The sequence below is a fragment of the Polyodon spathula genome, unplaced genomic scaffold, assembly GCF_017654505.1.
Source record: "Polyodon spathula isolate WHYD16114869_AA unplaced genomic scaffold, ASM1765450v1 scaffolds_961, whole genome shotgun sequence".
NCBI classification, from domain to species: Eukaryota; Metazoa; Chordata; class Actinopteri; order Acipenseriformes; family Polyodontidae; genus Polyodon; species Polyodon spathula.
In genome coordinates this window covers 1-11,935 of record NW_024472448.1, presented here as the reverse complement: position 1 = coordinate 11,935, position 11,935 = coordinate 1, and the positions used below count along the sequence as shown (strand labels likewise).

The window sequence follows — 11,935 nt, the reverse complement described above, 5'->3', positions numbered from 1 at the left end:
ACCAGCACCCTGAACTGCACCACGACTGCTCCAGAAACGTTATTCTTACAAGTCTTTAAAATTGCCAGTTTGACCCATTATAAAAATAATTAAAACATCTGTTTTTCATCTTAAAACTATAGGGGACCCCAAAAATAAATAATTCTTTACTAAAACCACGCCCAAGCCTTGTAAGAGAGCCTGTAGGAGACAGAAGAGTGGCCCCAGCCTTTCACATTCACAATAAGCACGTGTCTCCTCTGCAGAGTAGAAACAGCACTCTGCACTGATGCCTGTGAACACAATACAGTGCAGGATCCTCAACTGCAGGTCCCCTGCTCTCTTGGAGAGGGGCAGGTTGTACAGCACCCTTTTCTACCGACATGTGAGCCCTCCACCTGGAGTCTACCAGCCCCTGCAGCTAGCTGAAGTGTTTTCACACATAGATGATGCAGTTTTTTGCTCTCTGCTGTGCAAAGGGTGGTCTTTTTAACTGCATTAATTTGCAGTAGCGTTCCCCCATTTCCTTTATCCCCTTCTCCTTCCTCACCTACTGCTGGAGACACTAACAGCTTTGGGAAGATGGGGTCTGCCTCTACACTGTGCCCCTGGACAGCTCCTCCCTCAAGGCCTCCCTGGAGCAAGTCCCCCCAATTACATTCAACACTTATTTGAGAAATTCAGCAGGCAGTCAATCGATCCCTGGAGTATTGCCACTGGAGAGCCATCTGACAGCAGCAGTCAGCTCCTGGTAGGTCAACGGCTCGTCCAGGTGGTGCTGTTCCTCCTCACTGAGGCTGGGTAGACCCTGGAGCAGCTGGTCAGTGTCCTGTTGGTCTAAGTGTGTACTGCTGACAAAATATTTTAATTTGTATTTTGCCACTGTCCCACCACTGCCTGAAGTTTGTTCTCTGTTTTCCAAATAAACCAGAACTGATGGAATTGTTCATAAAATTTTGTGTCTTGTAATAATTTGATATTGAAATGCCAGTAAGAGGGTGTGGCTCTGAGGGAAGCAATGTTGTGAGTATTAGGCAGTAATGGTCAGTGAGACTGCTAGGGGTGATGCTGTCTTTAATTTATTTATTAAGGTGAGTCTGTAAAGTGTAAAAAACAGTCCTCCCTTGCTGTATACATGCACTCTGAGTGAGTGAGACCAGGTTACTGTCGTGTATTATGGTGCAGACACCTCCAGATATAAAAACACACTTCTCCATGGCAGATATCATCATTTGTGTCTCAAGCTGACTGTAAAAATAAATAAAAACTTGACGAGTTAGATTAACAGGCTGGGTTGCAATGTATATCTGGTTATAGCTTTTAATGGGGTAGACATAAAGGGGACGAGTGCACTTTAAGAGTCTGGCACACGGCTTGTATCTGGTTACTTGTGTGTACACAACCAAAGATGATCTACATAAACAAGACGGTCAACTCTGCTGATTTAACATTGGAAGTTCCATTCGTGCCTAAGCGGTGCATCATGGGAATCCAAAGAGTTCCGGTAGCGACTTATCCCCTATCTGTATAATGTAAAATCTGCCTCATTTCTTATTCCAAGCCTTCTCTTTTTAAAGTGATTGCATTTTTAAACATGTTTCACCTGCATTTATTTAGAGACACTCCTCCTTAACACATGTGTTATTATTTCTATGATCAATGTTTACGCCTGGCCTGACAAGAGCTCTTTATCGCCAAAGTGCTGTCAGAAATGTCCACTGTCGTGCATATTCATGAGCAGTCAAGACTGGGGCGTGGTTTGGTTTGATTTGGAAGCGGCATATAATCCGGAGTTATTTATTTATTTATTTGTTATTATTATTATTATTATTGCAATCACTACTACAAATAGCACTAATGCCTTGGAGGTGTTCCGTATCTAATTGTAGCAATATATCCCTTTTCAATTTTTCCACAGGGCAATCTTTCATTCAGCAACACAGCTTTCACTTCCTGTGTAGTATATATACATACATAGTGACATCTGCTGTCCTTTTGCGATACACCACCACAGTAGGCATCATAAAATTGTCTTTATCTGAAAGTTGTTAATAAGCGAAAAACTATAGGATAGGATTGGTTCTTGTAAAAATGTTAATAACCAAAAGCTGTCTTTATCAGTGTTGTTAATAAGCGGCACCTATTGTATAAATTATATATCTGTTTTTAATGTTTATCTGTACGAATTGACATAATGTCTGATGATTTGAATTGTGATAAATATACATTATTTTGGACAAAATAGATCAATACATAAAATGAAAATGGATACTAAAGTTGCAAGTATGCCTTATTATTAAAAATACAGTGTCCATTATTAAAAATGCACTGTCTATTTATTGTCTGTATCTATTAATTAATAGCAACTGCTTCATTTAAAAAGATGTATTCCTTTAAGAAGCTTGTCGTAGGTTGTGAAGTTTGTTTCATATGCCTCTCTCCGAATACGTATTTAATTTACGATTATTAAAAAAGTGTCTATTTTTTTTTTTTTTTAAATAGTGTCTATACATCTGTGTATACATTGTGTCTTTTTATAGTTAACGCAATATAAATTGACGTCTCTTTTAAATTATCAGCTTGTATTTATACTCTTAGCTCAGTTCTCAGTTAGGGTTGCAATTCATGACTGAACAGGTTTGAATACTCTAACAATAACAGTTCTTAATGTATTTTATGTGTTTTACTTATATCCTCTTAAACTTTATATTTGATTTACGGATATCAAAATATCATCCCGTGGAAAAGTTAAAAGGGAGATATTACTATTTTTTTTTTTCCTGTTACCACAATTAGATGTGAAACATGGAAATGAAGTTGAAATCATAACTGCAGCTATAATTACCTCCCAAAGAATAATTACATACCTACTTTATGCAGCAAAGCCCCACCCATTGTGTGGCCGCCCATAATTTTCAATTTTTTTTTTATATATTGCGGAAGTGAAACTGCAAACTACAGTGCTTCACACTTTTTACATATTCTCAGGACCAATATGCCCACTTAGCTTTGATTATACTGAAGCTATGTTTACTGTAAAGAACATCTACCTACAGTTCCTTACTGAAATGCCTCAAGGCAACATTTGTAATATTTTATATTACAGGCCTTACAAATTTCCCCATGGCCTGACTAATTCAGAGGTCACATACAAATAGGTACAAGACACTGTAAATCATATATTTTTTTGCATTCAATGATGAATACCACCAACTTAAATTACTGACCCAGACTCAAGGATTTTTCAATACATTTCATTCAGATAATTTATTTAGCACTGTACATTTAGCAATCTGGAACATCTGATACAGAAAATAAACCTCTGTGCATAGTATGGTGAAAATCAAAGTTAAGCAGTATCGTGGTTATACACCAAAGGCAATGACAGCTTAAAGAAGTAATAAGATACCAAGGGCTGGTCACAAGTCACCCATCAGTAGTTTTCCAGGGTTGATAACAACAGCTAAGCTTTGATAAAGTAGCAATGCTATTGTAGGCCTTAAATAAACGTAAAAGAAAATCAACTACATACTGCAAGTACTGACTTTGTATATTTTGCAATGTAATAAATAGGCAGCTTTGATATGTTGCATCCTAGGCTATATAGTGCAAGCTTATGTGCAATATAATAAGAATACTCATCACAGGAAGACAATTTTCTCAAATTGGTAAAACTGTTGTTTTATACATCAAGAGATGTGATTTTAGCCTGATTTCATGCTTGGTAGATTTTTATTTCTTTTGGCAACAAGCACACAATTTGTTGGTGTTTAGACACCATTAACCTTTACTAATCATAATAAAAACATATTTTTAAAATTAGCCCCTTTTTATGATTTATTTTGTTATTAATCAAAAATATTTTCTGGATATTGAATGGGATATGTCCTGTGATCAGCAGTCCAACACCTACAATAAGAAAGCCTGAATCTGTACAGTACATCAACTTTGTTGGTAACAGTTTTCTTTTCTGACATGATTGACTCATTAGACAATCATTAGGGTTTATGGTAGGGAAAAGGCCTGGATGGGATCAACACTATGACAGCGCCACAGCCATGATAAAGTATAGCTCTGCCAGGGCCATAAACTTTGATTTAATTCAGGCCTACGCTTAACAGGTAAAATGAAGCAGGTATTTGCTTTAGGACCAGAAACGTCTAATTTGTTCCATGAAACAATTAGACCTGGTCTGGAATCCCCGGACATGGAATGCAAACCATCACAATTTTCATTTGTATTGTATTTAAACAATCTCAGTGGTGTCTGCTGTTAATGACGACTATGGCAAGAATGAGACAACGAGTAAAATCACATTTTTTAAAATTGTTTAGAATCATGATTCTTTTTAAAATTTAATTACGTTTCCCAAAACATGGTTCTACCTGTGATGGCATATCTATTGAGTTGGCCACTTTTAACAGTAGTTTGTCCAGGACAAAAAACAATAAAATGCCACATATACAAAACATCATTTTGGAAAACAAAAGGATACAGAAAAGTTCACATCATCTCTTCTTTGCTCTACCAGTTCACAAACATTCCCCACTTGTATATACTTTCTTCTGATAAATTACGTTCACAAGCAACCAGCATTGCAACAGTCATTCAAGTCATCTCCACTTTAAGGTGTGGTTTAGTGTGGTTAATGGCCCTGCTCCACTGCACTACTGACTCACATACGAGACTAGACAGTTTTTTTGAGGCCTAGTGGATGAGGAAAAGCCCAGGTTACAAAGCAAAAAACAAAAAAAAAAACACAGGCTCCACCAACAGGCCTTTCTTCCTTCCTTTGTTTATGCCAGTTTGGCTGCAAAGCAAAAAATAAATACAGATCATTTACAGTTTCCTGTTCCTTCACATTATAGAGCAGCTTTTGGCACGGTCTTTCCTCATTTCTGTATTTTCCAACAAATCTGTCCGGCCCGGCATTTGGGACACCCGCTTCAGTCCTCGTTTAGAGTTGCTGCGCTTCAAGTGTTTGTGCATCTTGTTAACTGAAGCCAGCGTTGTTACATGGAAGACATCCCGAACACTGTTCTCAGAAACTTTGGAGGAGCATTCCATGTAAGCAACTGCCCCAATCTGTCTCGCCAACGTGCTTCCCTGGGAATTAGAAACAGAGGAAGAAGGGCAGTTCAAGTGACAGAGTGACATGCCAAAATGTCAACTCACACTGTGAAAAATAAAAGCATGCAATGCGTGCTTCACATCACTTTAACATCTGTCTGATGCTCTGTCCACTACGGGTAGCTCAAGCACAGCACGAAACATCACAGAAGCAGTAACAATGGTCTGAGCCCTTTCGAAGGGGAATTAAACAAGGCCCATTAGGTTGGTTTGTGGAGGGTGGAGCCTTTTCAGGAATGCGCTAACCTTTCCAAGTTCTATTTTAGCTTGCTAACTAATGGTCTGTAAAGATTCCCATTAAGCTGACCAACCCTCTTGCTGTTGCTATATAAAAAGGCATTCACTTCTAAGTGGTCCTTATTTATGGCCACTTGACTTTTGAAATGTGCAATGCACTTCAAAATGGTAGACATCAAAATAACAGGCTATTGAAATTAATTGTGGCTTTTATGAACTAATGATTTCCCACTGTTGGTTTTGAAGGAAACTGTCATAAAAGTTTCAATATCTACATTTTTTAAATTAAGGCTTATTCTGTGCTTTTTCAAATAAATCTGTGTAATAGATGAGTAATAATCATTGTAACAACAGTGGAAGTTTTCTTGTGCAATGTCATAAATCCAATAACATATGTTTTAGTGTTATACAGTTTTGTGGTTTTGCTATATGTATTTGGTCACTATGTCAAAAATAAATAATTTGATAAAGATGGTGAATTTGCACAGTGTACTCCAGGGTACTGCACTCAGTCTCATATACTCAAAGATGTACAGTGCAAATTCAAGGAGGTTATGATGAGATTGAAAAAGACAACAAGGTTGAAAAAGACCACAATTTGAATACTCTGTTCACTCTGATCACTGCATTACCAAAAATACATTGTTGTTTTGCAGAATCAAAGAGCAACCAAACTAATTCCAGAGCTTTTTAAAAATGTTTTTCCTATTCCTGACATTTATTATAAACATACTTATTAAACAAATAAAGTCATTTGTTGTTACTTAAAAATGCCCCAGATGGCTATCATATGGCTTGCTCATACAAAATATGTTTTTGTACATTTTAACAGCAGACACTTAGTAAACAAATGGCTTATTGGGGTGAAAATGGACAACAGAGGCCCCGGTGGAGTCTGAAGGTTCAATTCCATGCATTGTTTGCTGTATTTTCACCTGTTCATGCGTGACTGGGATTAGCCTCTGTTTGGAGAGCTCCAGCAGTGTGTTCAGGTCTGTTCTCATGTCTAGTTTGCACCCGACCAAAACCACCTTGGCATTAGGGCAGAACTCTTGGGTCTCACTCTGCCACTGCAGAAAAAAAGAAAGAGATACAACATTTTACAAATCATTATACATACAGTATGTTATACATGGACTGTTGCATTACAGTGTACTTGAATTATATATCAAATATATAAATTAGATTTTCCCTTTCAGAGACATGGAAATCTAAAATAAAAAAATAAAAAAATAAAAAATTAAACAATAGTCCTTTTAATGGAAGCAGTATTTTCCCTCAAATTTAAAATGTCCAATCATGATCCCACGACAAAGACAATCTCCTCCTTACACAGAAGACCTCCACAGCTGATGTCAGTGAAATACTGACCCCTGGAGGACAAAGGCCAGGCCTGCAGGTGTCAGTGAGCAACTTTATTGTTTTATCACAATTGGACAAGTGGTTCCCTAGAAACTGGTGAAATGACAAAACAGTCTTTATATACCATGAAATTACGATACATTCAATAAGTATTGATAAAGAACATCCTTAGCAATTACATCGCAAGCAGCAATAAGCACTGGTCCTTCTAGAGTATATTGCCAAAACAATAATTCTAGAAAATCAAATATATTTAAAAATATATGTAATTTTTAGCTATTTTTGAGTTTTATGCAAAGCGTTTTTGCTTTTTTCGCAGGGCTCTCAGTTTCTATATACTATATTAAATTGCTGTTTTTGGTTACTTTCCAGCTCATAAAATTAAGAATAAATACAAACAGTAACATGCATTTCCACTGTAGTGGCTGTACTGTAAATACAAAATAAGAGCAATCAGTAATATGAACAAGTGAATCATCATGACATATCTCCATAATGCCAAACATGTAAAAATGTGTCAAATGGTACAGACAGGTGCCTCCTTATAGACCCACATGTGGGTACTCGCAATAACTTAAAGAACGTCCTAATGGAGTTTCATCACAACTGGACAAGCGGTTCTCTAGATGCAAGCGTGAAATAGGTACGTATACACAGACAACCACTTCCACTGCACCCCCACTGCATCCCCAGAGATTTACATACAGTATGTGTCACATCATGTTGCATGATAGAGAAGAACGCTGACACCTCTGTTAAGGATTTAATAATGCTTTCCTCAGTGGAGTGTGTCATCACTAAATGCCACTAACTTTTTAATTTTTTTTTGTAACTGTGAACTACCTACTGATATATTCTATGAATATATATATACTGAGCATCAAAAGAAACATCACTATTATAACACATTTATTTTTGCAAAAAAAAAAAGGCATATAATGATGGACATTGACAAATGACACATTTGAGTGACAATGACTGAAGCATATGCGCTTAATCGCCTAATTAGAGAGATAGTTGATTGGACACTGGATATGGAGTGATTTCAGCTGCTGAATTTCAAGCTTGAATAAAAGCAATAAAGAAAATCACAGAAAAAAAAAAAAAGCCACGTCTGGCAAGAGAGCAGCGCCTTCGTGCAATCGGCATGTTAGAGATTGGACTATGGCAGCATATTGTGGCTTGCCATCTTGGGTGCTCACAGCCAGCAATTTCAAACCTGGCGAGACGGTATAACCAGACACACTCTGTCAATGACAGGCCACGAATTGGGAGAGCAAGAGTCACAACACCTGCCCAAGATTGACAGATCATTTTACAGTATCTTCGTGATGTCAATTGCTAATCAGCACAATAAAGTCATTGCACCTGCACTAAAACAGTTTGTCATTTTTTGATCGCATCTAATGAATTTTATCCAAATATAAGTCATAAGTTTCTTTTGATGCTCAGTAGATGTGTATATATATATATATATATATATATATATATATATATATATATATATATATATATATATATATATATATATATATATATATAATGCCTTTATTAACCCGTAATTGTAATAAGTGTAAATGATATCATGATTCCAGTCCATAATACACTTTTCTATCAAGGTAGAAAAAAAAAAGTTATATGAAAAAAAAAATTTAAAATGTTTACACTGACTGCATCATGACTTTCACCAAGGTAATTTACACTCCATAGGTCAGCTTGTGAGTATGTATTTGAAAGGAAGTCCGAACAGGTGCATTGTGGACTTTTTAGCAAGTGGTCTATGGTCTACGGTCTACGGTCTATGGAGGTCGACTGTCACTTATCTATTTGACTACTCGGTGCTACCCCTAACTGGTACACAATTAACGAGAAAGCAGGATTTAATATTTTCCAGGTAGTATTCTTATATATGATTATTATTATTATTATTATTATTATTATTATTATTATTATTATTATTATTATTATTTACAGTGGCTACTATAATCTTAGGCTTTACAACAATGAATCTATGGAATTTGTCAGGTGTTTGAGCCTCTTTTGAAATACTGGTGATCACAAGCACAACACATATGTTGTTGCTGCTGTTATTGTCATGTAGTGACAATTCCTTAACACCAGGGCAGTTGAAAAGACAATATATTTGGAATTGTGGAATCACTAGAACTGCCATAAACAACATTTCAAGCCATTTTTATTATGGCTTAATGCATAAGCTGACAAAAAATGAATTCTCATGAACCTTTCGAATGCCTGCAAGAGTGGTTTGGCTGCTGCATTTTCTTTTTCTTTTTTTCACATACTTGCAGTTTGTTTTTGTTTAATTACAAAGCCCTGGCCTAGACTTGGCTTGTATCTTTATTGAGGACTGGCTCAATTGACTTTTCTAAAAGCTTGATTTAGGTCGAGAACTTCAAAAGGTTTCAATGCAACTCAGAGAGTGAAGTGTTCTTTTCCACATTGAGAGAAACTAACCAGTTATCTCCGATTAGCAAGGCTCAGATGCTAACTGCAGGTCACAGGGAATTCAATTGTGCTTGTTTTCCGTGAAGTTGTAATGTCATGCACAAGTGACTGGAGGATCTGTCATTAGCCCCAGCGCCTCAGGGTGTTTCAGAAGAAACTCAATTGCTTAGAGAGTGGCCTGTATCCCCTGTTGCAGGGCGATGTGCCAGTTGTTCAATTTCACACTAAAAACATTGCAAATGTCAGCCCTCTCACTCAAGTGGAACTATCCATGCTTAAGACATTTGCACTGAAATAGCAATTGGCTACTTTGTAAAGCACATTGACTGTTTCAGTGCATGAGCCAAAGTAGGTGATGATATTGGATTTAACTAATGCTAATTACATTTTACTGATTTTGCTAAATGATTAATGCTAATCCTAACATCTTTGACAGCGAAAGTCCACATGCCATTATCTGTATCAGAATTTTGATGACTGAAAGAATACGCTGATGTGGCCTACAGCAAAACATGTTTTTTTTAAATTTTATTAACCCCTAGGTCTGTAATATAATAACTGGGACGGTGTTTGCAGTGATGAGAAAGTGCTGCAGGAGTTACTGAATTCAGATTCCTGGGCTGGTGTACGACCAACCAACCCCAGATACTGTATACTCTATATAACCAACCGTGATCCTGAGATACCTGGAGACAACATTGACTGCCACTGTTACACAGAAGACCAGGCAGAGTGCTTAAACATGGACTGGGGAAAATGCAGGCAGAGCCTTGACACTGCTATATGGCCTTATGTAAAAACCACGTGGCCCTGTGCATAGATATCTGAACTGTACAGTCCCGAGCATCTGTTAACATCCAGCCATCAAGGGAAAATGTTTTTTTGTTTGACCTTTTTACCAGTTTCGTATCTTGTTACTAATAAAATATGTGAACTGAAGTTTTGTCCTGCCTTTATTTAATTTTCCTTGATTAATGTTTAAATTAGCAATGAAGGGTCTATCGATCTGCAGCCAAAACCACTGTTCCCACTGTTCCAAAGTTTTTGACATGGTTAATTAAGAACGTGTGCATTAAACATTTACTAAATAAACAAACTGACGGAAACCTGTATAATAGTTGGTAATGTAATCCATATATGACTATGCATTTCCTTCTCTCCATCCACAAGCTGAATTTGTTTGACATTCCAAAATATACAAGTTGTGGTAGCAGTTATTATTCTCTCAAATACTACATAAATGATACTGGAAGTTCAAAAATAACAATATGCTGTTATAGTTTACCTCATTTGATGTTGCTACTAATTTTTTAAGCAAGCACATCGTTTTACAATAATTGCAGGAAATTCATAGATAATGGTGGAGCATTGCTAGATACATCAAAGGTTTAGTACTACTGAATATCGATACTATATCTGTATTTGGTTTAATGGTACTAAACAGCTCAGTTTAAAACTGCCCTCCTGTTTTTGTCATTTCACTGTACATATTCAGTGTTGGCTACACCCCCCAGAAAAAACTCTCACTTCGAGATCATCTTTGAGTGCAGCAAAAACACAAAATGCTGTGGGGTGACACCTATGACAAAAGGCTTGGCTGTAAAGGAGTTGAAGACATTGAAAAAGACTTCTAGTCAAAACAATTGTCATTATTTTATTTCACAACATTGCATTTTAAATGCAAGTTTGCTTGCAAATATCAATTAAATTCATGCAGGAACATACTACAGTGTTGGACATTATACCTCATAAAAAGGTATTTGGTAATTAATAATTTGTCTGATTTAACTTTTGCTATTTTTTAGAATAACAACAGCTGGCACTAAAAATAATGTGCCTGCTGAAGGAACTTTTGTACTTGCGTGATCAAAGTAAAACCGAACCAGTAGATACACAAGAGCTGTCATGTGTACAGTGATCCAGTACATACACAAGAGCTGTCATGTACACAGTGATCCAGTACATACACAACAGCTGTCATATATACAGTGATTTAATAAAGACTCTGATTATTTAAAATTAACAAATAAGGAAATAAATAACAAAACTAAAGGGAAATGTCAAAACAAAGCTTCACGACTTGTTGCTGAGCTAATGTGTCTCAAAGGGATGTTAATTAGGCACACACCTACAGAGCACCCACATGGCTTCACAGTCTCTTGTTCAGACTCCCTGAGCAACTTCACAACCTCCGATGATGTCAGCGAGGATAAAGCATGCATGACATGTTTTGCAAACACTCAAGCCTTTGACCACCAGCTTATCTGAGGGTTCTTTGTCCAGTGACCCAGTGTATCACTCTGACAGCTTCTCTGGATTTCCCCTTGCCAGTGCAGAAGCAATGAGTGGACAAGGGAAGCCTTATTTTACGAAATGCTTGGGAACATGACAGGTGTCCTAATAAAACTTTACTGCAAATTACACAACTTCCTTTAAAGGAGTGCAGCCCAATGTTTTAAAAACAATGTATTACCTCTTACTGGCTTTATTAACATTATTACTGGTCTCCCTTTTAATGTGCTGATAATCTTTTAGTTCTATAATTGTATATTTTAAATGCAGTACGATAGGCTGCATCATGGTATCTTTGCCGTAGGTCACATGGTCTGATTGCAGTTAGACCATTGGAGTGAACTTGAACTACAAAACATGACGTTATATGATACACGGAAGTTGTAGGAACTAGTTTTTCTAAATTTACTGCCACATTTACCAGTAGAGAACGTATTAAAATACGTGCACAGTATTTGGCTAATTTCAA

The 11,935-nt window shown here is 36.8% G+C and overlaps 1 protein-coding gene across 1 annotated transcript; it reads right to left on the bottom strand.

Moving 5' to 3' along the window:
• Positions 1-3,259: 3,259 nt before the first annotated feature.
• Positions 3,260-6,416, bottom strand: LOC121309189 (rho-related GTP-binding protein RhoN-like; the record flags this gene model as incomplete). The annotated part of the gene is made up of 2 exons (XM_041242104.1): positions 3,260-5,085; positions 6,282-6,416. Coding segments are annotated over 2 exons (384 nt in total), but the record flags the coding sequence as incomplete, so codon positions are not given.
• Positions 6,417-11,935: the final 5,519 nt, after the last annotated feature.